Below are 26,054 nucleotides of genomic sequence, written 5' to 3' on the forward strand. Positions count from 1 at the left end.
ATTAACAATGTGCAATTTTCTTCCTATACGTAGGTCTTATAGCTGTCTTGTTAGGACTCTTCCAGGTATTTTATATTTTTGGTTACTATCGTTAAGGGAACTTTCTTTCCCTATTATCTTTACTACCAGGGCATTGTGGGTTCACACAGAAATTATTGGGTTTTGTGTAATTATCTTATATTTGGCCATGTCACTAAACTCCTTGGTTTTCTGATGGATTCTTTTAGGTTTTCCGGGCACATAATTATTAGCAAACAATTATAATTTTATCTGTTCTCCTTGATACTGGTTTCATGTCATACGACATTGTCCAGAATTCCAAAACCTCAGTAACAAAGTTATGCGTCTCTTTCTTGTTGCCAATTTTACTGTAACTGTTTCATAAGAGCAGCATGTCCCAAAGCAAATTCTGTAGAATGTTGATTCCATGAGGAAAAGGGTTCTGTTGAGAAATAGTTTGGAGAAACCATGCATACTGATCCATCTCCTAGAGATTCACCCTGCACATTTTCATAGTAAAGTCTCTGAGAAATTTTGCTGTCAGGAATACCTGTTTTACTTTGTTTTATAAGCATTTCCCAGACTCATTTGACCATGGAACCCCTCTATTCTCCTGTGAAAACATCTATGAACATCCTGAGAATTAGCTATGCAGAACACTTTTAGGGACAATGTGCTTCTTTTTCCACCTTTAAATAAAATTTGGGTTGTCATGTTACCATCTGTTACTAGTTTCACAGATCTTTTAAAAACCATGAGATACCCTCTCAGTTCCTATGGAGCTGATCACACTCCTTGCCCTGCTGGTGCCTTCAGCAGAGCCCCCTGGGGCTCTTTCTCAGGTGCCCCCGACTCGGTGTGCTTCTCTGTGCACCCCCATCCATGCCTTTGCAAAACATGCTTATCTCTTCTCTCCAGGCTCCAGTTCCCCATGCCAGCGTCTCCCTGGCTATCTCCACTGGGATGGCACAAAGCACCTCAAACTCAGCACGTATCCCCTGAGCTCACTGCCTCTCTCCCCCACATGCCACTTCCCCCCAGCTCCGTGCTCTCCATCTCAGGGGTCAGCATTATCATCTACCAGGTTGCCCAAGGCAAGGACTCAGTGTCCCTCCACATTCACCCGTGTAGCACCCACCCGCTCCTGGTTTGGCCTCCTAAAGTTCTCTTTCATCTTCTCTCCTTTCTTCACCCTGTGGCCACGGTCCCAGGACAGCTCACTAAGGTCCTCCCTTTGATGCCTCCCACCCTCTCCTAAGCCACCGCTCCCTGTGCTGGTTCTTCCCCCTTTCACTCCCTCCCCATGGCTGAAAAGTCACTGCCTCCAGTCGCTTGCCCTAATCTCTAAATAAGATTGCCTGCCTCCCTTGCCCTGACCAAGTCCCTGAGCCCTCAGTTGTAACTGTTTTTTTGTCTGCACCTCTGCTCTAGAGCAGCCCCTGAGATCAGGGACCACGTCGGTGACACGGCACAGTGCTTGGCACAAAAAACCCTCAAAAAGTATTTGTTAGGGACTTCCCTAATGGTCCAGTGGCTAAGACTCTGCGCTCCCAATGCAGGAGGCCCGGGTTCGATCCCTGGTTGGGGAACTAGATCCCACATGCCTCAACTAAAGATCCTGCATGCCCAACTAAAAGATCCCATGTGCCGCACGTGACCCTGTGCTAAGACCCAGCACAACCAAATAAATAAATAAATATTTTTTTAAAAAGTATTTGTTAGATGACGAGCTTTGTCATTAGGCAAATGGATCTGATGAATTATATGAACAGACTTTCTAATATTAAACAATCATCACATTCCTAGAATAAACCCTATTTTATCATGGTGAGAGTTTCTCTTTAGGCATTATTGAATTAAATGCTTAAAGCCTCAGGAATTCCTACATCTATTTTTAGAAGTGAAACAGGTCTGTACTTTGTCTTAGATATGCTACCTTTGGCAGCTTTGTGTGTAGGAATCATGTTGGCTATAAAGATAAATTGGGTGGATTTCAGAACATATATATATATATATATATATATTCTGAAACAGTTTATGTGGTATTGCATTATCTTTGCTTAATAATTCCTTGCAAATGAATAAGAATAGACTGGCAAAAATATATTATCCGACTCTCTATTTAGAGGTAATTTTAAGATAACTTTGAAAACAGAGAAGAATTTGAGTTCCCACCATGGTTATGAGGCTTATTGTGGTATTTTCTACATTTTTTGGAGTCAGCTTTGAAATATTCCCATTTCCCCAGGAAATCCTTGTTTCCCAGGATTTCCAGGTCCCTGACGGAGGTTCTGAAAATCTCACCTTCAGGTTTTCTACCTGGTTTCTACCAGGTTTCTACCTGCCTGTGACACTTAAGGAAAGAAGAACAAGAAGAAACAGCTTTGGGTGGGGGCAATTTAGCACAGAGCCTGTCAGGAAGTAGTTAAAATAAACAAGGCTTTGTTCCATTGAGTAATCAACACTGGGAGAAGGAACCAGACAGTTTTTAGGTGAAATAAGAGCCAAAGCTTTGCCAGTGCTGGTAAGCAATTAACCATGCACAATTCTCCAATTTTTTTTTTTAAGGCTCAGACCACTTGGTGGCTCTCCTCCCCTTCCTACCCCACAACGTGAAGTTTCCCATGTCCCCTCTCCAGAGGTAGAAAGTGGGGAGGGGGTTGGATATAATCATACCCATCCCTCACACTACACACCTAAAAATTCCTCAGACCCTGGAGGATGCTAAGGGGGTCTCAGGCCAGGAATGGAGGGACTGGTAGGGCCCAGCCTGAGGAGGGGAAGGGATGGCGAACATGTTGATGGCTGCTCCAGTGGGGATGGGCAAAGTCCCATGGGACGTTCCAAGGACGGAGGCTGGAACTGTGTCATTGGGCCTGGGCCACCCCAGCCTTCCCTGGCTGTGTACTGTGTCTGCATGTCCAGAGTGCACCGCCATGCCACAAACCTGCCTGCTTACATGCAGAAGAAGGTGTGCACACTCCTCCTCCATTGACCACCACTGGGTGTCAGAGTCGAGGGATGGGGAGAAGGCCCAGGTGGAGATCTCCCAACAGCTGCCTAGGGCAGCAAACTCCTCCAAAGCTTTCTCTTCAGCTGGGATAAGCATCCCACTGTGGGCTGCATTATACACACTCTTTCTTTTAGTTTATGCTTCCTCTCTTTTCTTCTAGACTGAATATGCCAGAGATTTGCTTTTTCCAAGGCTCTCCTCTTGATTGATCCTATTGTTTCTTTCTATTTTCTAATGTATTGATTTCTGCTTTTTTCTGAACTATTTCCTTATTTTTACTTTCTTTAGGTTTTTGGTTTTGGGTGGTTGTTAACATCTGTTCTAACTTACCGAGCTGAATACAGGGTTAACTTGTTTTCATTCGCTCTGTGTGATCTTGGAAAGCACCTGCCTATGAATACAGCTTTGGCCACACCCCACAGGTTTTGATCTGTAGTACTCTTGTTTTCATTAGTTTTCCCAATAGTCTGCAACTGAGGGTCTAATATTATTCTTCCTAGGAGATTTTTTTTTTTCAAAGAGACTGGATTTATTCTTTTTATATATCCCTTCCCTCCACCTAGTTTTAGAGCACCGAGTCAGAGAATAGCCCAAACTATTTTTGCTGTATAAAATTCACTAAGGGCTTCCCTGGTGGCACACTGGTTGAGAGTCCGCCTGCTGATGCAGGGGACACGGGTTCGTGCCCCGGTCCGGGAAGATCCCACATGCCGCGGAGCGGCTGGGCCTGTGAGCCATGGCCGCTGAGCCTGCGTGTCCAGAGCCTGTGCTCCGCAACGGGAGAGGTCACAACAGTGAGAGGCCCGTGTACCGCAAAAAAAAAAAACTAATTAATCAAAAAATAAAATAAATAAATAAAACTCACTAAAATTTTCTTTATGACCTAAAGTACTTCTGTAATTTTTAAGTGTTCTATGATTCCTCAAAAAGAAGGCACATTTTTCCATAGGGCAAGGGGAAAAAATGATATAACTACTAATTTAACTTTATCCACTATATTACTTGAAACTCCTATGCCTTTTTTTTAACTTAATAAAATATTTTATTTACTCCAATATATCCAAAACATTATTTCATTAATATCAAATTATTAAGAAAGTATCTTACATCTCTCCTTTTTTTTTTTTTTTGTACTAAGTCTTTGAAACCAGGCATATGTTTTATACTTACAGAACATCTCAGTTTGGACTAAGTACATTTCAAGTGCTCAGTAGCCACATGTGTCTAGTGCCTGCTGGACTGGACAGTGCAGCTCTAGACAGAAGATATCAATGCAGGGATACTGTCTCTTAAAAATCATGAAAAGTTTTTATTGGCTATAAATGACTGAATAACTTATTAAAGAAGGCTTGAACTGAGAAGGCTTTTTTTTTTTTTTTTTTTTTAAGCAACAAGGATATGGAGGTAGGGGAAACTCCTATGCCTTTTAAAATGTGATCTGTTAAAGGTCTTGAAAAGGGTATGAAAGACTCTTGCAGTAAGGTTTTTGCAAATTTCTCCCTTGATCTGACAGTCCACTTTGGTATACTATATGTTCTCCATGGGGCATGAAGGACCATGACTGCTATCCTCACTGTGGTCACTTCCATCACTTAAGAGTGACACACTTCCCAGGGTAGGAAGAGTGGGCTCAAGGTCCACTGTTCCTGGAATTTGACCAGCCATAAAGTCCTTCATTGTCATTTCTGTACTGCACGCCTTGTACGTTGTGTGCAGTTCGATTTTATTTTGTGAGACTGAGATTCTCTCTCTTTGAGTAGAGGAGTTAACGCTTTGCATAATTCACAACTTTCTTTTTTTTTTTTTTGCGGTATGCCCGCCTCTCACTGTTGCGGCCTCTCCGGTTGCAGAGCACAGGCTCCGGACGCGCAGGCTCAGTGGCCGTGGCTCACGGGCCCAGCCGCTCCGCGGCATGTGGGATCTTCCCGGACCGGGGCACGAACCCGTGTCCCCTGCATCGGCAGGCAGAACCCTTTGCATAATTTACTATGCCTTATGTGCCTCATCTTATTATGACTTGACTTTCTTCATACTGCGTGGGGTCAGACCACGGACTCCAGAATTTGGCTGCCAGGGTGAGAAGCTGGACTCCTGAGGAGCCAAATACCACTGGCTACTCATGCCACTGAACTGCCTTAAACCTCAGTGTCCTTATCTGTGAAGTGGGATCCTCATAGCTCCACTTCCCCATCTGTCCTTGGACGAAGTGAGATAATTTCGTGTAAAGTGTTCCCGAGCTGCCTGGCATAGGCACTTGCTCAGTCCACACTGGCCATCACCATGGGGCTCCTTCGTTCCTCACCAGCTCTCCTTTCAGGCACCCCCTTATTTTTCCATCTCAGGTCTTTGTGCCTGAGGGCTTTCTAATCCTGGTGCACAGACCCGTGCATGCTGCTAGGAAAGACGGTTCCAAGTTTCACAACAAAGGGAAGTAAGAAGGGCAAGACTGCTCAGTTAGAACAGCAGCTACGTGGCATGAGAAGAGGAGGACACAGGTTGTTTCTGATGCTTTGACATCCAGGGCCTTGCTGACCTGGGAGGAACTGCTCCTCCCAGGGTCAGCCAATTCCTAGAGACAGTAAACAACTAATTCTGGATCATATGCTCTTCAAATGCAAACCAACCAATTCAGAGTCCACACCCCCAGCCCCCTCCTTCATTGGGCTCTCACACTCCAGCCCACTATCCCCTGTGCAAATCACTAGGGCCAGGTACCAAACAACTAGGGCAGCCCCAATGCTCCTGAGCCTGCTGAAAATTATTCACACCGGCCAATCCTAAGCCTGCTTACCCCACCTTACCTTGTCCTTCCTGAGGAAACCACAATAAAGGTGCTCGCCCACAGTTTCCTTCTCCTTCCTTAGGCCTCCTGACCAACCATGGTGTTTCCGGTGCGGCCCTGCATGGCCAGAAACTGTGGGTAAAAAAACCATGGCAGGCGGGCTTCCCTGGTGGCGCAGTGGTTGAGAGTCCGCCTGCCGATGCAGGGGACACGGGTTCGTGCCCCGGTCCGGGAAGATCCCACATGCCGCGGAGCGGCTGGGCCTGTGAGCCATGGTCTCTGAGCCTGTGCGTCCAGAGCCTGTGCTCCGCAACCGGAGAGGCCACAACAGTGAGAGGCCCGCGTACCGCAAAAAAACAAACAAACAAAAAAACACATGGCAGTCACCTCCTGATCTGTTGGTCTCACCAAACTTGAATAATAACAAAACCTAAATTTTAGCCTCCAGGCAAGATAGCAGGGCGGGGTGGGGGGTGGGGGGCTTGAGGCTGGTGTGACTTTAGGGCAGCCGCACCTTTTTCAGCAAGATCTCAACACTTCGGATGTTATCAAGTTGATGCCACTTTCACATGAAGTTATCAGCAGACAGTGCACAATTAATATAGGTACAATTGGTCATGTAGCTCATGGAAAATCTAGGGTTGTAAGAGCTATTTCTGGAGTTCACATTGTCAGGTTCAAAGATGAACTAGAAAGAAATATTACAGTCAAACTTGGCTATGCTAATGCTAAGCTATATAAACTTGACGACCCAAGTTGTCCTTGGCCAGAATGTTATAGATCCTGTGGAAGTAGTACACCTGATGAGTTTCCTACAGACATTCCAGGGACCAAAGGGAACTTCAAATCAGTCAGATGTGTTTCCTTTGTTGACTGTCCTGGCCACGATATTTTGATGGCTACTAGGGTGAACGGTGCCGCAGTGATGGATGCAGCTCTTCTGCTGATAGCTGGGAACGAGTCTTGTCCTCAGCCTCAGACTGCTGGACACCTGGCTGCTACTGAAATCATGAAACTGAAGCATATTTTGATTCTACAGAATAAAATGGGTTCGGTAAAAGAAAGCCAGGCTAAAGATCAGCATGAACAGATGCTTGCATTCGTACAAGGTACAGTAGCAGAAGGAGCTCATATTATTCCAATTTCTACTCAGCTAAAATACAATATTGAAGTTGTCTGCGAGTACCTAGTAAAGAACATTCCAGTACCCCCAAGAGACTTTACTTCAGAACCCCGACTTATTGTTGTTAGATCCTTTGATGTCAACAAACCTGGCTGTGAGGTTGATGACCTTAAGGGGGGTGTAGCTGGTGGTAGTATTCTAAAAGGAGTATTAAAGTTGGGCCAGGAGATAGAAGTCAGACCTGGTATTGTTTCCAAAGATAGTGAAGGAAAACTCATGTGTAAACCCATCTTCTCCAAAATTGTATCACTTTTCGCAGAGCATAATGATCTTCAGTATGCTGCTCCAGGAGGTCTTACTGGAGTTGGAAGAAAAATTGACCCCACTTTGTGCCGGGCTGACAGAATGGCGCAGTTGGAGCTTTACCTGAAATCCTCACAGAATTGGAAATTTCCTATTTCCTGCTTAGACGGCTTCTAGGTGTACACACTGAAGGAGACCAGAAAGCAGCAAAAGTGCAAAAGCTGTCTAAGAGTGAAGTGCTTATGGTGAACATAGGATCCCTGCCGACAGGAGGAAGAGTTAGTGCAGTCAAAGCTGATTTGGACAAAATCGTTTTGACTAACCCTGTGTGCACGGAAGTAGGAGAAAAAATTGCCCTTAGCCAAAGAGTTGAGAAACACTGGCATTCAATTGGTTGAGGTCAAATAAGAAGAGGAGTGACAATCAAGCCAACAGTAGGTGATGACTGAAGAAGTAAATAATAGATTTGGATGGAGCTGGAATTTCTCTTAACAACCTAGGGGTATATTTTCAAAGCAATAGTGAGGAATTAATTGCATAGCTCATTACCTTAGGAGTAGCTGTAAGGTTATTCTCATTTTTTGGTGATGAAAATTTAACCTCTAGTACTAAAATAGGGTCTACAATAAGTGTAAAAATTGGCATAATGTTGGATTGAATCTACATTTTACCAGAAATTAATCATTCCCAAATAACATCTAATTTATACATCAGCACAGGTTTGAAAGAAAACTGCTACAAACCAGCCTTTGCTGTAGCGCACATACCACTGAACCTGTTTGAAATAAAATTTTTCTTCTTAAAATAAAAAAACCCTAAATTTTAAAAGGAGTGAGGCTGAACGCAGAGTAGGCGTGGCTCACAAGCTCCTTGTTTCTTGTAGGAACCACAGGGCAGCCAGGGAGAGGTAGGGTGGTTTTGGCCAACACAAAGGCTTCCATAGGAGGCCTGCACCTCACTGGAGGGCCCCATTCATCCCACAGAGGCGGGGCGCTGGTGTGTCTGGAAGGCACCAGCCTGCAGTGCCCACTCACCTTCCCGTAGCTCAGCAGGATTATCCGCACCAGGACGACATTGATGTGGGCCCCCAAGGACTCATCGTGATAAATTTCATTGACCTGAAAGACAACCAGGGACGTGTCAGCAGAAACCACAGGCCCAAGGACGAGCTCTGGCTTTGCAAATGGCATCACCACCCAGCTAGGCCCCAGGCCAGAACCCTGGGACCCAGCCCCACTCCTTCCTCTTTGCCACACTTTATACCCAGGCATCACCACCAACTCTGAATCCATCCCTTCCTTTCCCTCTAACCCCTGCCAGGATATTGCCACTCCCTCCTCAGCAGCCCCTCCCACCAACTCAGGGATTCTCCACCTGGAGCCTACACTGGGATGGGGACACTGACCACTGTAAATGCAACATGGCCTTTCCTTCAGGGAGAACGCAGGCCACAAACCCCAGTGGCAGGGGCAATGCCGGGACTGTCCCTGGCAGAAATCACCCCTCAGTTGCTGCTGGTGGTTGTGAAATGTCGTCTACACTCATCACAACTTGGAAAGGGGGGTCATTCTAGACACACCAACAGATCTAATTTTTAATGTCTTAATTAAGAACAGATATTGCTATATCACAAAATTGTGCTCTGTTTTGATAACTGCGACTCATACTATTGGCTTCATTTGTATTTCTTCACTCTTTTATTATCATGTATTTAATATTTTACATTTACAAACATTATTGGTGCAGGTGCCCAGGGGCCTCACCAGATGTCAAAGGGGTCCACTGCACAAGAAAGGTGAGGAACCCTTCCTTCCCCACAGCACAGCCAGCATGAATTTCTGGAAACACTAGTCAGGTTAACCCTGGCTCAGGGCCGACAAAGCCTTCCTTCCCACCCTCACGCGCTCTCGGGATCTTACCTGAAATGGCCGCCTCATTGCCACCCACTTCATTCGTTCGCTTCCTGACAAAACCCTACTCTTCCGGAGGCCCAGCCTCGTGGCTGCTTCCTCCTGGAAGGGCCCCCAGGTCTGATCTGCTTCCCAGCCAGCACCAGGGTCCATTGCTTCCTGAGCTCTCTGTGTCCCCAAAGGGACTGTGAGTTGCATGGCCACCTGTATTTTCTCAGCATGTCTCCAGCACCCAGGACGCAGCAGCACACAGCAGATACTCAGGACACACTCGTCAAAAGAACGGATCCACTCATGCCATCACTCAGTGGAGAGGCACGAACTGACCATGCAACCCCTCCCTGTATGCAGACCGAGCCCAGAGGCTGCTGACCTACCCTTTGTGAGGGCAGACCCCACCAAGCGTGCCTCCCAGAGCCCACTCTGTCATCTCAGGCCAGTGCCATACTCCCCCTGAATCCCAGCTTTTAGAATCTCTACCTGAGCAATGGTAATTGCTACCTATAAACAGTAGGAAAACCCTTTGGGAAATCTGAGCGTTAGCAAGGAAAATCAATTCGTGATGGATGGGACAGGCAGGCACATGGGGCATGCTAGACAAGGAGCCTGGTGGCTCCTGTCACCGTTGCTGTGTGTTGAGACGGCACCAATGGGAAGGCAGAGCTAATGTGCACGGTGGGGTCCAGGGAGGCCACCAGCCAGCCCTAAGTGCGGTCCCTGCCGGAAGCCTCCTGCCCACACATCTACCTTCCAATTATAATTTGTTTCTCTGCCCTGACCTGGCTTTCCTGCAGGGAAGGGACGACTGATAGCCCTACGGGATGGTCACTGTGACTCGGTGCATGAGTCTGGAGAGGGTGGACGCTGGCACTGAGAGCCACCTACCAGCAAGGTGACACCTGCAGCTGACAAGGCGGAGCCCTGGGAGGCTCTGCCAACTCACCCCTGCCGGACCTTCCCTTCTGAACAAGAATGACGGTCCCCATGTCACAAAGCTTTGTGAGGACGAGACTTCCGCACATGCATGATGGAATGATGTTGGTGAAAACAGGAAAACTGTATTAGTCACTGCTGCTAAGTCATATCGCCCCGCAGCCTCCCATGAGGTCATGGTGACGGGGTGTACACCCCCTAAACACGGAGGTCCTTGCCCACTTTTGAGGGTCAAACTAGACTTTTTGGTCCACAGTGAAACAACGGCCCTAAAAACTACTTTTTCCTAAGAGAGAGGATTTTTTTGTCTCCACAGTATTGCTTTATCTTTCACAAGCAGAGCCTCGCCGATTTGGCTCACGGAGTTTGACTGATAGTCGTGGTGTAGAAAGGAAGAAGGCAGTGACACAGGGAGGTCCTGCTGCATCTGGGGTTGAGTTGGGGGAGGGCGGGCAGGAGAGGAGAGAGGGGAGAGAGACAGGAGTGAATGGCCAGCTTCACTTTACTCCCTTCAACTCTGACTCCCAGGTCATGCTTCGAGTGGGGGGCCGGGGCGGGGCAGAGAGGGTAAAAACAGCCCCGATGTTTGGGAAGAAGATGAAAACAGAGAGAGCTTGAACCTGCTCTCTGGGACCTGGGAGGGGACAGGTTCTTGTCAAGGAGGGGTGGCTTCAGAGAGCTGAAATGGAGTCCGGCTCCCAGCTATGCCTAGGGCATCCAGGGACAGTGGCAGGATAGATTGCTATTTGGAAGGAATTCAGGGCTGAGTTCAAAGAATTACCTCATTTTATGCTCCCAACAGCCCTTTGAGGCCAGAAGGAGGGGTGTCAGCCCCTCCTGAGAGATGAGGAAGCTGAGGCTGGTCCCCAAGGGAAGAAGGAGATGCAGGGCTTCTTCTCAGTTCCTGGCCCAGACCCTGCCCATCGGGGCCCAGGATCCTCCTGTTCTCCTGGTCCCACCACTGGGGCCGATGGCAGCCACTCTCATCTCGGGTAAGGGGTCTTGTATCCTTCTTGGATGCTGGACAGGTCTGACCCTGACTCCTGGTTCGAGAGACAGGAGGGCGCCAGAACCCTAGGATCCCCACCACCAGGCGCTGGACTCTGCGAGGCAGAGGCCCACCTCCTGCTGGGGGTGAGGGCCAGGCAGTCAGAGCCAGGGGGTGTCAGGCTGCTGAGCGAGGGCCCAGCTGGGGAAGCACTGTCTTCTGAGCTGCCCATCAGCCACCAGCTCCTGTCAATTGGGCTGGGCACCCTGACTCTGCCCTCAGAGACCAACTGGGCCTCCAGGACTACTGAGGAACTAGAAAAGGCACGTCTGGAGCACACCCAGCAGATAGCCAGCAAGGAGGCCAGGCCTGCTCTCGAGATGCCCCAGCCCCGCCCTCCCTGGTAGCCTTCCACTGTGGTGTACCTTTCACTGTTTTCTCCTAGGAAGCCTCTGCCCTTCCACACAGGGACACAGCTGCACACAGTTTGCTCCTCTTAGGGAGGAAGGGCTTCCAGCTGGGTGTGCCCCAGCCTCACCCTACAGCACAGGCACCTCTTGGCAACTGCTGGACCTTCTGGGTGCTTCCCAACCTGGATTCCCACTCACAAGCCCTCCCGGTGGCCTCACCTGAGGCCCGGCCCCCTGCAGCCCCCTCCCAAGCAGGTGGGACCCCCCCAGTGACCAGGTGGCCTGGGACGTCTTCTTGCTCATTACGGTGGTGTGGCAGAATCCCCCCACCTGCAAACGGGTTCCCCTCCAGTGTCTGGCTCCCAATCCCCACGTTGCGACTCATCAGGAACAGAAAGGGCAGAATGCAGGGCTTGTGGGCCATGGAGGAGGCTGGCTCTGCTGAGGAGTGGGCCCTGCCCTGCCCCGCCAGGGCCACGCCAACTTTTCAGGGGGCTGTGAAATTGCCACAGCCCCCTGAGGCCAGCTGCATCCCACTCTCCACAGGTGCTGCCGGTGAGGCCAGAAGCCAGCAGGGCCCGCTGTGGTGTAGAGACCCCCGGGAATAAGTAAGATGCCCAGTAAAACACTTGCCTCCGTAATAGGGACACAGCTACAACATTTCCACCAAGCAGAGAGCTAACAGACATGGCACAAAGAGCCACAAAGACAGAAGGCAGCTTCCAAACATCTCCCTCCCAACTCCCCCCCGTCCCTTGACTCCCATTCCATCTCCTCCACAGGTAGACAAGGAAGCAGCACCTTCCCACCTCGTGTCTCCCTCACGGTCATTCTTCACGATGGTCACCTCAGAAAAGGTCTGACCTCCTGCTTCCTCTGCCTGAAACCCTCAATGGCTCCCTGGTGCCTTCAGGAACGGGCCTCAGCCCTCAGCCTGGCACTTGGGGCCCTCTCTAAGCTGGCCCTGGCTGGCTTCTCTGAGCTCCACTTCAGCTACTTTCCTCCAGGAACCCTCACTCCTGACAGCTCTGCCTTCCCGGAAGCCAGCTGCCCTCTCCTGCTGCTTGTGCTATGGTTCATACCTGGAGTTCCCTCTCCAGCCTCTGAATTCTTTTTTTTTGTGTGTGTGGCGCACGGGCACGGGCTTAGTTGCTTCGTGGCACATGGAATCTTTCTGGACCAGTGATCGAACCTGTGCCCTCCGCATTGCCCTCTTTTTTTTACATCTTTATTGGAGTATAATTGCTTTACAATGGTGTGTTAGTTTCTGCTTTATAACAAAGTGAATCAGTTTTACATACACATATATATATTCTCATATCTCTTCCCTCTTGCATCTCCCTCCCTCCCACCCTCCCTATCCCACCCCTCCAGGCGGTCACAAAGCACCTAGCTGATCTCCCTGTGTTATGCGGCTGCTTCCCATACAAGAGCATTTGAAAAAACAAAGAGCAATCGATGTATTTCAAAGGAGGAGGGCAGTTATCCTCCCCCTACCGCCACCACAGGGCCTTCCCACTGCAACTGGGATAAAATCAAAGACCTGCTCCCTCTTCTCAGGTTGCCCTCGCCTTGCTCACCATGGTCCAGTCACTGACCTGTGAGCTCCTTACGCAGGGAGCCCATCCCTACCTCAGGGCCTTTGCACTTGCAGTGCCCTCTGGTTTCTCATCCTCCTCCCCCAGCACGACTGTCCCCTGTTCAAAGTGAGCCCTTAAAGTAGCTGCTCCCAGACTGGACTATGCACTTGATGTGGAGGCACCCCTCCTTCTCAGTCACTGCTGTGTCCCTAGCAGTGTCAAGCACACAGTAGGTGCTCAGTAAAGAGTTCTGAATGCGTGAATGAGTGAATAACGTTGGTAAACGTGAAACAAGAGGAAATGGGCAAAATGTGTGACAGCAGCAGGGTGCATGATGCCCTGTAATGATCAAAGACCCAGCTAAGTGCCCAAGTGCCTCCCCACCCCCACCTGCCCTCCCGAGGCCTGTGTGCTCACCTCTGCTGAGACCGCAGGAGGAGGGGAAGCAGGGACAACGTCCTTGAGCCCTGTCTGAGAAATTGATCCTGGAATCTTTAAACCTTGGGGAAAAGGTTCAAAGCCGCAGCCCTTCTCTGTGCAGAGAGAGGCCAAGAGCTCTCTTGTTTGGGGAAATACATCGTAATGCGCCTTTTGCTTATGCAAAGATGCAGCCAAGTTTGTGTTCTGGAATAGACAATAAGGAAGGACACAAGCTCTGCATGATAATGTAAAAGTTTGCTTTCTTTGTGGCAGAGCTCTGCCCTGGGCAACCACTGAGCCCTGGCAGGTGCCCTGAGGCTGCTGGGCAGAGGTGACTTTCTCCCCTACCAGGGTGGAGGGACAGGTCAGGACAGAGGGGCTGGTCCAGGTCGTGGGGCTCCTACTGAGGCAGGCAGGCGCAGAGAGGCTGTTTGGGTTCCCAACCCTTACGTCCAACTTTCAGGAAAGTTACCACCTCTTCCCTTGAGCCAAGCTTTGGCAACTAAGAAGGAGCCCGAGCACCCTGGGGGGAGAAGCCAGGTCTGGAGGAGTCTGTCGTGGGGCCTCAGGAGGTAGGCACGTAGCCCGTTTTGCTCTGTGGCTTCTCCAGGAACCCTTGACATAACTGGGAAGAAGGCTGGTCTCTCTGAGCCCCCCAGGAGAAGGCTTGGACTGCCACGGTGGAGGTGGAGGTGAAGAAAGTGCTGTAGAACCTGGGGCAGAAAGTCTGCGGGCTTCCAGTGAGTATTTTCATTCGTGTGCATCTCATGACACATAAACGGGACTGCAAAAGCCCAGTCTCATTGTGAGAATAAACACTCCCTTTGCAGATCTTCTTTACCACTCGTTTCTCAGCAAATGCTTCATAGGCAAAGCAAGAACAAACACGACTCTGGCCTCTGCTCAAAATATCAAACTGTCATGAAATGCAAATGGGCAGGACAGGAATTACTAAGGTCATACGTACTGTGCACAAAGATGGGAGGCAGGTGGAGCCCCTTCTTCAGCCCCCAGGACCCCCACTGTGACTCCTCTCACGAAGGTGAAACCGTTCAGTCCCCAATCCTGCATGAGGCCACACTCTCCTGGGCCTGGGGACATCTCTGCAGGTCCCCAGGGTGGGGACGGGCTCCTCCACCCCCAGGCAAGTAGGTGCCTTGAATCTAGGTGGAGGCTCAACAAATGTTTACTGTGCAAATGAAGGAACAAAGATGCCTTAAACAGCTGCCCATGTTGGCGCTGATTCCTTCCAAGAAGCTGCCCATGCCTCGTCACTTCATCAGGTTGCATGGGTTCCAGGGTGAGCTCGGCCACCATCGCACCCTGTGACTTGGGCTTGGTACTTTGCCTGTTTGAGCCACAGCTTCCTTATCTGTGAAATGGAGGCAATAATAGTTCTAGCCTCTCGAGCTGTATGGAGGACCGACCTCAACACTATATTTAAAGCATCCAGCAAAATCCCAGGCACACATCACAGACTCAGTAGAGCTGTCATCAAATGACAGAAGGTCAAATACCCTGAGTCCTTTCTCTGGGCCCACCCTGGGCTCTCCTCAGGGCCACCGGGAAAGGCCTGCCTGGACTGCAGTGCACAGCCAGGCTGTTTTCCAGAGCCCATGCTGGGACTCACCAGGTATCCGTGTGTGACCCAGACCTGGGGTTCTCCCTGCCAGCTCCACCACAGGGTAGCCAACAGCCACACCACCACTTGGGGCCCAACCTTCCCACTCATCACCCGAGAACTCATCAGAAAGGGATAATGCCGCAGAACAGGGAAGGACGGACCCTGCTGAGGCCGCAGGACACAGAATAACTCATCTGAGGCCAAAGGCTAGAGCCCACCATCCCCCCAAGGCCAGTTTGGAGGGCACAGACAGGAAGGAGAAGAGAGAAGGCAGGGATCTTGATTCTTGTTGGCAGCGGCCCTGGCCCTGGAGAGCACTGGGATGTCACCCATGAGCTCCTCAGCCCTCCCTGACCAGAGCCCTGAGGGCCTGGCTTGGAGTCTCCTCCAGAGGAAGCACTTCAGGGAGGCCCCTGGTGGCGACACCTCATGGCATCCTCCCCGGCCCCCCACCCCATCCCTGTCTCAGAGCCTGTGAGCACGACCCCACCCCTGTGATGCGAGCAACTGGGCACCAGCATGTCATTAGAAAAAACAATGATTTTTCGTCCCTCCTATAATTCATATTCTTCTGCTTCCCTATCACCATGTGACCCAAGGAAAGAAAGAGGGAAAATGCCACCATGGGGAGGGGGGCCATGGCACCTGGGAGGTCCCTGGGGAGGGGAACAGGGGAGAAGCAACTGCCCTGGTTTATGTAGGTTAGGGGAGGAGGCAGGAAGTCAGATCCAGGGTTATGGCCCCCCACCCCTGCTGCTGCCCCTCACACACCTTTAGGGTCAAACACAGATCCTGAGAGCTACGGGTCCTGCTCCCCACTTGGACCCTAAGATGAGACCACATTGCAAGAGCAGAGTCCCCTCCCAAGGTGGCTCTAGCAGGAGGTGAGAAACGGGAGGGTCTCCTGGGAGTAAACTGGCCTGGAACACCCCCAGCCCCAGCCCCTGAGAGGTGTGTGTGGGCTCCAGAAGCTCCTGCCTACGCTGGTCAGGGTGGGAGAGGCTTCAGACTGGATGGGTCATCACGGCACCAGACCTGGACCAGGTGGGGCTCAGCATACCGGAGCAGTCCAGGTAAAGAGTCTGGGGCCAGACCTGACAGCAAAAATGGCGAGGACTCAGGCCAGCCTCTCCCCACTGCCACTAGGGCCCCAGGGTCCCCCACGTGATGAGGAAGAAGTGCCTTCTGTGTCAGTGCCTGCCTACCAGGCACTGACACAGAAGAGACTAAGGAAACCCTGACCGTTCACACTGTCACCTGTGCCTTTGGCAAAGGCAAGGGGCTCACCAGGAAAGGTGAGCCTCCCAGAAAACTTCGCAAGCTTCAGAGCAACCCTCCTTGCAGCATCACAGCTCACTGCCAGAGTTGTCTGCTGCGAATATATCCCTCCTCCAGAGTGAAATCCCTCGGCACTATTCCTAACACCCAGAATGTAAGGAGTCACCTCGGAACACAGTGGGAAACACTCCTGTCCTGCGTGCAGCACATGGCCCCTCGCACCACGAGATTCTGTTTGAGTAGCTGCACTGTCTTTGCCAGCCTCTGTCCCCGGGCAGGGTGTGTTAACCACCTGGGCCCAGGCTGGGAACGGGCGCCTGGGAACGTGGAAGAAGAGAACAAATAGGCAGCTGAGAAGATGGATGAACATACCCTGCTACACAGGGAGCCCAGAACCAAAGGCAGAAGGGCTGAGTTCTTGGACACGCAAGTACCTGCCCCAGGTCACTTCAGGGTCGGAAGGGCCATGGGAGCCCACAAGGCCCGTCTCATTGCTAGGCTAAGGTGGGGAGGGGCATGAGGACTGCCCCACCCCCGCAGCTGGCTGCCTCCCACTCACTCTGCGTGTACGGTGGACATCCCCCCAGAGCTTGCTGGGCTCACCTGGCTGCTGCTCGAGGATCCTCCAGGCCGTTCCCTCTGCTGCACCATCACGGCCTCATATCCCTTCATTTGTTTGTTAGTCTGCTAACTGCCACCTCCCTCCACTGGACCTGTCTGTGCCCACTGAGAGCTGGGGGCTCTTCTGCATCCTTAGCTGCTGCATCCTCAATGCCTAGAACCCAGCTGGCTCCCAAAGCTTCAGGATCAATTCAAGCTCCCCCGTTCTGGCCAGCTCTACCCTCCGAGGCCTCCCTGCCCTGCACCCCCATGTCTGTCCCACTCCAGGCCTCCCATTCCCAGGACACGCTGAAGGTCTACACAGAATTGCACCCTCCCCACCTTGTCCACTTCGGAAGTGCCAACTTGTGGTCAATCAGCTCAAGGCTCACCTCGGCTCTGACCTCCCCAGCCAGGCCCTTGTCCTTCTGGCTGCGCTAAGGCAAGCCAGTGTGTCCCCAAGAGAGACAAGCTTCTCGAGGACAAGAGCTGGGCTGGTTTGGCAGATGTCGTGGATGAAGGAACAACGGCTGCACCTCGTTGGTCAGCTCTGACCTTCCCAGACCTGTGCCAGGTGCCTCCTCGCAGCACTACCTTTCACCTCCTGCACCCTGCAAGTGAGCATTACTACCCCTGTTTACCTACTGGGGAACAGAGGCTCAGAGAAACTGGGAGATTCACCCATGCGTGGGAACCAGGGCAAAGGGCTCTGGGGAGCAATTTGGCAAATCTGCTGAAATTAAAACTGTACATGCCTACGACCTGGTGATTCAAACTTCCAGCATCTATGGTGGAGACAAACAGCCTTGAGCATCAAGGAAGAAGGGACAAGAACACTTATGCTACTGGTACTTCTTTTCCACGGACAGATAAAGCCTATTTTTTTAAAAAATATTTATTTATTTATTATTTTGGCTGCACTGGGTCTGAGTTGCGGCATGCGAGATCTTTTAGTTGCAGCATGTGGGCTATTAGTTGTAGCATGCACGTGGGATCTAGTTCCCTGACCGGGGACTGAACCCGGGCCCCCTGCATTGGGAGCACGGAGTCTTATACACTGGACCATCAGGGAAGTCCCAGATAGAGCCTATTTTTTATGGGAGTCGGTGGGACCACAGTCACTCTATGAGAATTCATTTACTCATTGATTTGTTCATTCACAAGACATTTCCTCAACACCTACTCTGTGCCTGGCTCGTCGCCAGGTGCTGAACATTCAAAACCAGGTAAGTAGACCCTCTGAATCTGACATTAAATTTCTGGCATCTTTGTGTGAACCCCTAACCCCCCGAGACATGCCAACAAAGGGCCCCCTGGGCAGTGGAGGAGAACTCAAGGGTCACTCAGCTACAACTCCTGCAGCACAGGGGGCAGCCAAGGAGGAACCTGGATGGGAGGGACAGCCAGATGGGAAGTGGTGCTCTCTGCTCTTCTGGCTCGGCTGTCACGTTGTTGGAGCTTCTGGGAGACAAGCTCTGCAGCTGCCCAGAGCTGTCACCAAGGAGTGACACTACCCGGCCCTCCTCGTTCGGGGGGGACTCTCACTCCTGCTTTGACAACTGCCAGCTCCCCAGGGAGGCCAAGGACAGGCTGCTCTGAGGCTTCCCTCATCAGCTGTCAGGGGGCCTCCCAGAGTGGGGAGGGAGGTGTGGGGGTGTCCAGGGGGCAGGAGAGTGCTGCACACTTCAGGGAAGAAGAGGCAGAGGTAAGGACAGGCCTCGGCTCCCCCCAGCAGAACGTTCTCCGCTTGCATCATCATCCCTGGGAGGAGGGGGCATCTGCTGTCCACCCCCGTCCCCACTGGAATGTGACTTCATGCAGGCAGGGCCTCAGGCCTGCTAACACGACATTCTCAGCACCTAGAACTGTTGTCTGGCACATAGCAGGTGTTCTAGAGACATGCACTAAGTGAATGAGTGGGTGGGTAGGTGAGCAACCCTAGAGAGAACAGGAAGACACAACAGATGAAGAAGCCAAGGGGAAGAGCCAGGAGAGTCATAGATGGAAAAGACAGTCGGGGCTGTGGGCAGCGGGGAGAGGACTCGCACCCAGGCCACACAGGTATGGGAATCTCATCTTCCACACCCTACCTGTGCCACCCAGCCTCTCTGAGCCTCAGTGACCTTACCCAGGAAAGGGAACCTCACAGGGCCACCGGGGCAACATAGAGCCATCATGTAAGTGCCTCCTTGCCTGGGGCCAGCATGTGTGAAAACTCAGCCTCTTAGGCCATAGGGAGAGGCATTTCCAATAGTAAAACGCATGAACCCCAAACTCCCTAAGAGAGATGTTTCTGTCTCTTTAGACCCCAAAGCAAACTCATGACTCCCCTGACAGTATGTTGGTGGATCCCAAGCCCCTGCCTGGCACAGAAGGCTTTGCCAACCTCATTCCTGCCTCTCCCCAAGCACCCTACACTCCAGTCGGGCCCAACCTTGCACTGTGATGTGGAGATGCCGCTGAGCCTTTACACCATGCTCCCCTCCTGGTCAACTCTGCCTCTGCACTAGGGGCAGCGCAAGGGGCCCTCATCTGGGGCACCCTTCCCTGTGACCCTGTGGTACTTGCATGATCAGCAGGCATATTAACCAGGATGAAATTACGTATTCCTTGCCCTGCTCCCCACCCCTCCCGTGTTCCAATCTCTCTGAGCACAGGAACACGACTGCCTGCTTCTGCACCCCAGTGCCCAGAGTGGGGCCCATTTAGACCAGGGTTCTGAGAGCGCCCAAGGAGCGAATACATGACCGGGGACAGCTCACACTTGAGGCATGCTCTCCATGTGCCCAGAGTGCCACTAAGCACTTTTCTGGTGTTTAACTCAAGCCATGCTCACAACAGCCCTAGGAGGTGGCACTAATTATCCCCCATCACGGCATACAGCAGGGCAGGGCAGGCAGTCGCTTCCTTTCTTCTAGGCCTGAAGGAACAATCCACCCGCTGACCGGCCAGTCATGTTCTGATTCACTAGTGCAGTGTGAGGTCTTAATTTCAATTTGTTGCCAACGTTGAAAAGTAATTAGATTTCCTGTAAAAGCTGGATTTCCAGCTTCTCGGCGGGGTGGGGTGGGGAGCTCACAAGAGGGTGCCTGTTTATTCCTAAATGACCACAAGTGAATGGAACCCAGGAGGGGATCTCCAGAGGTGTAGCCTCTCCTGTCGCCCCAGTCCCCACCACTCCCTATTGTCCACAGCCTGGACACCCTGATTAGGCCTCCTGCCTGGCTCCTGTCAGCATCTGAGAGCGCTGCCCTCTTCTAAGTACTGTATCAGCCTCACACACTGCTGGCCCTGATAGTCATACTTCCTGGTGGCACACAGGGCCATGCTCTCAGGCCAGCGGGACAAGCATGAGGAACAGGAACAGTGCCAGGAACGTCCGGCTGTGGCCACAGCACCAGCAGACCCTGGGGCCTGGGGAGCTGCCATATGACAGTGGGAACTTCTTCTCTGCATCCTCACATCCTTTGCTACGGCCAGGCCCAAACCCAAATGTGTCTCTCTTGCCCCAGGAGCGCTGCTTGCTTCCCTTCAGCTTAAGGGAACCAAGTTTTAGTGTCCAGTTTCAGAGATGTTTTTCTCTTCCCCAGGAACCAGAGCCAGAGACACGTGAATGCGACTTGGGTCTGCGCTTTCCCCCTGGCGGGTTTGCAGCTCTGTGGCCAGTTCACAAGATCACCCCCGAGAGAGCAGAAAACATTCCTGTCCTGTCACTGCCTTCCCCACCATCACCACGTGTCCCCAGCATTCTTGGAAGTTGATGAGAACTGGAGCCCATGTGCCTCTGATTGTTTGCAAATCCTGGCAAGGCTTTGGTGAGCCCAGGCCAATTTCTGGATTAAATTAGAAAAGAAAAGAGGGAAAATATCTGAATCCTGGCACAGACAGAAATCATTCAACAAAAAATGTTTAAGAACATACTGTACAGAGGACTGATCCCACACTAGGAAGGGTCAAAGGGTATGGCCTCGGCTCTGAAAGCTCAGAAGCCCCTTTGGATCCCATGTTCTCCATGAGCCTAAGGAGTGTGTCTGCCCCTGACAGAAGAGATGCTTGGGGTGGGGGTGGGGGCAGAAATTCTTCCAGAACCTGAGCAATTAGCCCAGGTGGGAGGGGCAGATCTGCTGACCCAGAAATCTTGCTCCTCCTACTATGTTGTTTTAAAATGCTCACTCAGTTGCTTTAAAAAGAATCCCCAAAGTGACCTCACAGACCCATTCAGCTGGCAAAGCTGGGGTGGGGGTGGGCTGGGGTCTGAGCAGGCAGAGGGTGGAGCTCAGCTCACTGTGAGGTTCCTGCAATGGCCAGCAAGAAAGGGTTCCTCTAGCTGCCGGGGCTCAGAGGCCTGAAGAGGGAGAGAGGGAGCTTGTCTCCGGGGGGTACCTCTCGTCAGTGAGTGTGCCAGTCTTTATGGATCAGAGTGTGCGGGAGGTTTAAAGATGAAGAAACCAAGTTTAGGGCAAGGCGGGAACTTTGCCAGGTAGGTAAAAGCCAGGATTAGGATGCAACTGCTTCTGACTCCAAAGCTGGTCCTCATTCTACGCCCAGTGCTTCCCTAACATGTATGCCCGTGTGCACTGACAACAGTGGGAGGCAAATGCAACTATAAAGCGCTGGGGCCACAGCTCAAGGTGAGCCCTAAGCAAGTAGAAGATTTCTTTATACCCTGAGAGAGAATACTTCTTGAGACCCAGATAGTGGTTTTGTGGGCCGTATGGTCTCTGTCCCAACTACTCAGCTCCACCACTGTAGTACAAAAGCAGCCATAGACGATTCATAAATGAATGTCATGGCCACGTCCCAATAAAACTTTATTTTCAAAAACAGATGATGGGCCGGATTTGGGCTATAGTTTTGGCAACCCTGCTTTAGATGCTCCAGTTTATCTTGAAAAATTCAGGCGAATTTTGCTTTAACTCAGTAATATGTCCCAGTTTACTTTCATATAAAATTGATGTTTTAAAATGCTTGCCATTCGGAAAAAGTGGCACTTGAGGGGGAGACACCTCACATCTGTACTGTGGCCTCAGCAGCCTCTGGCAGGCCTGCTGAGAGGACGTGCTCCCACGAGCAAAGAGCCGTCTTCTGGGGCAGGTCATCACCCAACACACTGGCCTGTCTCACATCTAGAAGGAGTGCAAGCGGACCAGCAGCTCAGTCAGGCAGCAGTGCTAGGTCTCTATGGATCCTGAGAGCCCGAGCAACCACCAAGGCCTTTGGCTGCTCAGGGAAGTATAGGATTGAAATTAATGCTGTAGTTAAATGCTATAAGCCATATAGGAAGCACTAGTCTTGTGCCTAAGTTTTATATTTCTTGAAGTCTTGGCATGAATAGGTTTTACTTTTTAAAGTGCATTTGTAAACATATTACTTTAATAATGGCTCTCGAGTCTTCCCCGAAGGCATTCCTCCCTGGCCTCCCATTCACCTGAGCCCAGAGAAGACCCACTGTCCACGCCTGACAAGGTAACTGGAGGTGCCGCGAACATGAGGGCTGCGTCACTGCATGGCTCCTTGGGGTGCCAGCCTTGCACTGCCACAGCACTGAGTTTGAAAGCACAGACTAGCTCAAGGGCTGGCACCAGAGTCAGCAGCAGGCACATTCAGGAGTGTTGACTGCCTCCCAGCCTGGGAGCTCCAGGCTAGGCAGGAAGCCCGTTTCCAGGGAAGAGGGGTCAACAGGACCGCAGCTCCCAGTGCAGAGGGCGGCCCGGGCAGGGGGGAGTTCCTTGTCCTCAGGGCTGAGCCTGGTGAAGGTCAGAAGATGAGCCACAGCTGAAGACTCGGGAGGAGCCGGAACGGGATGGCGGCAGGGGGAGGCCAGCGCTGGAGAGGCTCACCTAAGTAGGGGACCAAGGCGGGACCCAGCAGCAGTGTGGGGCATGGGCCCTGGAGGAGCCAGCATGGCTGGAGGGGCCGCACATCTGCCAGTGCTCCCCGCTCCATCCTCACAGCCTACTGGTGGTGGGATCGAGACCCCTCCTCCCTCAAACATGTGGATGAGGCTCTCCGGCAGCCTTCCCCAAGGGGTCCCAGCTTCTCTGGCCTGGTTAAAGGACCCTGGGCCCAGGACACAGGGCCCCATCCTGGGTTTGCCAGCAATCTCAAGGCTATGGTGTACGAGAGGTAAAAATCAGTGCAGAGGACCCCAAGGGATGAGGCCTCAGCCCACAGCCTGGCCTCAGTGCTCAAAAGGCACCAGCTTTCTTCATCTGGGCAGAGAGCTGAGAGCGGTGGTAGGTTTGAGCTGAGCCTCCAGATGAGTAGAGGATGGGGATGGGGCCATAAGAACGGGGCCTGAGGCAGGAAGCACAGGCTCAGGTTCCTGGGTTCAGGGGCGAGTGACCAGGGCCCACGCCCAAGAGGGCTCTGCACTTGGGCTTAACGCTCTGTGGTTACCATCTTGAAATTCATTATTTTATCTTTGAATTTGTGTTTTGTGAGTGAAATCCGCTGGGACAGGGAAGCCTTGGCTCACACGTGGTCCCACTTCCACAGGACAGGCTCTTGTCTTCCTACTCCCCACTCAGTGACCACTACAGGGGCCTGCATGCAGGTGCAGGGATGGTCAGGTGGACACATGTGCCCTGAGGCATCTTGGGGCAGGGCATGACCTGGGTTGGGGCTGGGAGATGCCCTGTGTTCTTTCAGTGGCAGCTGTCGGGAGACAGGACAGGCAGCTGTCAGGCCCCGGGGGCACGCCCTGCATCACTGGCCAGGACCGGGGGCCCTCAGGGAGTGCTCCCTCATGGCTCCACTCCTGGGGGGGCCTGTCTTCCTCCTCCCAACCTTCTTAAGTCTGGTTGGTGCTTTGTCTGAACTTCTGGTAAGCCTGCAGCACCCTTCGGGCACAAGCCATAAAGTACAAATCTGTTTAATTTTGGTGATTCCCCATGCTGGTTAAATGTTCTAATATCTGCATTTAAAACAGGCCTTGTACAATACAAAGATGAATGGTAAAATGCATGATTATAATTAAAAATCCTAATTTTTCTTCGCTTAGAGTGATAATAAATAGAAAATTTTAAAATCTTGACAAGTTGAAAGACTGTATATGAAAGGAAAAGGCTTTGTATAGGTACGTCTTATGACACTTTTTCCTGCTCTTTGAATAAGAGAACCACATTTTCAGTTTGCACTTGGCCCCGGGAGTTTTGTACCCAGGAGACATTCTGGGTGTGGGGTTGCCGCAGCTGAATGCACAGCAAGAATCGTCAGGTGGTCAGTGAGGACTGGGGTTTGGGAAATGATGCTGCTGACAACAGGCCATGGGAGTCACTGTTGGGGGCAAACAGAAAGAAACTCCAAGAAGATTAACTTCTGGAGAGGGCATGAAATGCCAAAGACAGCCCCCAAGGGAAAAACCAGGGAGGAAAAGATCTCAGGACATGACTACACACAAAAATGTAAGCCATCAACCAACCAACCCCAAACAAAATACAACAAAAGGCAAACAACAAAACTGGGGAAAACATTTCCCACACAAACATCCGACAAAAAATTAACCTATTTTAATATAACAGTTCTTCAGATTAACACAAAAGAAGCTAAAGTCCCAGTGGAATAAAAAACATGAATAGGCCAATCATAAAAATATAAGATGATCACTGTTTTAAAATATATATATATATATATATATATATATTTAAATGGGACCTCCTTACCATCAAATACCTACAACTTACAACAAAAGTATATCCCTGTTGTAGCTATCAAACTGCCAAAGCTAAAAAGGATTTGGTGGTGTGAAGAGGTGAGGAGATGGGCATTTACTCAATGGAACATGAATAGGTGAAAATGAACAGAAAGCTTTCTGACACAGAAAACTTTAAACTGCACATAACTGTGGACCAAGAATTGTACTTTTAGGAACTTAGTTTAAGGAAATAGTAAAGATGAGTAATAGTTTCATCTATAATGATATTCATTACTATTAGTGGCCAAACTAACATCTAAAAGGGAAATAAATTTTGTTACATGAGTAATATAAATAATCAATTACCTAAAAAGTATGCTACAGTCACGTGGTGCAATGTTATGCCATCATTAAAATGAAGTACTAGGCAATAATTGATAGGAGAAAACATTCACAAACCTATATGAATATATTCTAATTTTCCATCATAAATAGTATATGGTACATGTTAAATATAGCATATTTTAATAAACAAAGAATGTTACTTTTCTAGACTTGAGGAAGAAAAGAAGGAAACTGGACCTCGAAAGAGGTGCTTGAATGGGTTTGTGGGAGGGTTCTGAACACCATGAGACCCCTTCTACATCCAGGTGGCTCTCTCGAAATGCTCAGCAAATATTTCCAACCCTTCTGACCCTCGAGAGTCTGAGGTGGAAAAAGGGATGGATTAATTCCCATTTTCCTATGAAAAAATGGGCATTAAATGTCTTGCCCATTAATGTTGGAAGGAAGTAGCACCTCTAGCAATTTCCTACTGCCCTTAGAGTCACATCCAAGTTCCTCTATTGACTGGCCTTCCTTGCCTCCAACTTCCCCTCTTACTTGGGCCCCTTGTTCCCCACATTGGCCCTATTTCACGGCTGACATAGAGTTGATGCCCAGTAAATATTTGCTGATTGTACTGTATGGACAGGAGCTGTGTGTATTAGAATAGGATGGGCTGTGTTGCAGTTAACAGAGAATCTACCACATTTCAGTGGCTTAATACAGTAAAGGCTGGTGTGTGTTTCCTTGCACACATCACAGGCTTATGCAGGTTGGGCGGCCCTGCCCCATTTTGCGGCTGCAGCTACTGGGACACGTGACTTCCAAGGTCACTGTGGTAGGACAGAGAGAGAGGAAGTGGACACACTGGCTCTCAATTGCCTTGGCCAAGAGGCGACCTATGTCATTTCCTTCCACACAGGCCGTTAGCTAAAACTAGCCACACAGCCCCAAAAATGAGGTGCAAGGGAGGCTGGGAAATGGAAGGGAGGGGAGCATGTGGATATCTGATGAACCTGAAATGTCGGTGTCACACCAGGACCCACGTCCCAGCCCAGGGTCTGCCACAAAGAGACCCCAAAGGGAGTCCTGCAAGCAGAATAACTGAACGATGAGGGAGACCAAGCTGG

General features: G+C 50.8%; 1 protein-coding gene and 1 pseudogene across 2 annotated transcripts in view; one reads left to right on the forward strand and one right to left on the reverse strand.

The window, feature by feature from the left end:
* ADAMTS2 (ADAM metallopeptidase with thrombospondin type 1 motif 2) overlaps positions 1-26,054 on the reverse strand; it is a 246,476-nt gene that overhangs the window by 63,908 nt on the left and 156,514 nt on the right. For both annotated transcript variants that reach the window (XM_067732549.1, XM_067732550.1), the window contains one exon: positions 8,256-8,339. In XM_067732549.1, coding sequence (XP_067588650.1) covers positions 8,256-8,339 — 84 coding nt within the window. The remainder of the gene's footprint in view (positions 1-8,255; positions 8,340-26,054) is intronic.
* On the forward strand, positions 6,279-7,956 carry LOC137221992 (eukaryotic translation initiation factor 2 subunit 3 pseudogene; annotated as a pseudogene).

Source organism: Pseudorca crassidens, chromosome 3 (genome assembly GCF_039906515.1).
Source record: "Pseudorca crassidens isolate mPseCra1 chromosome 3, mPseCra1.hap1, whole genome shotgun sequence".
In the NCBI taxonomy this organism is placed as follows: domain Eukaryota; kingdom Metazoa; phylum Chordata; class Mammalia; order Artiodactyla; family Delphinidae; genus Pseudorca; species Pseudorca crassidens.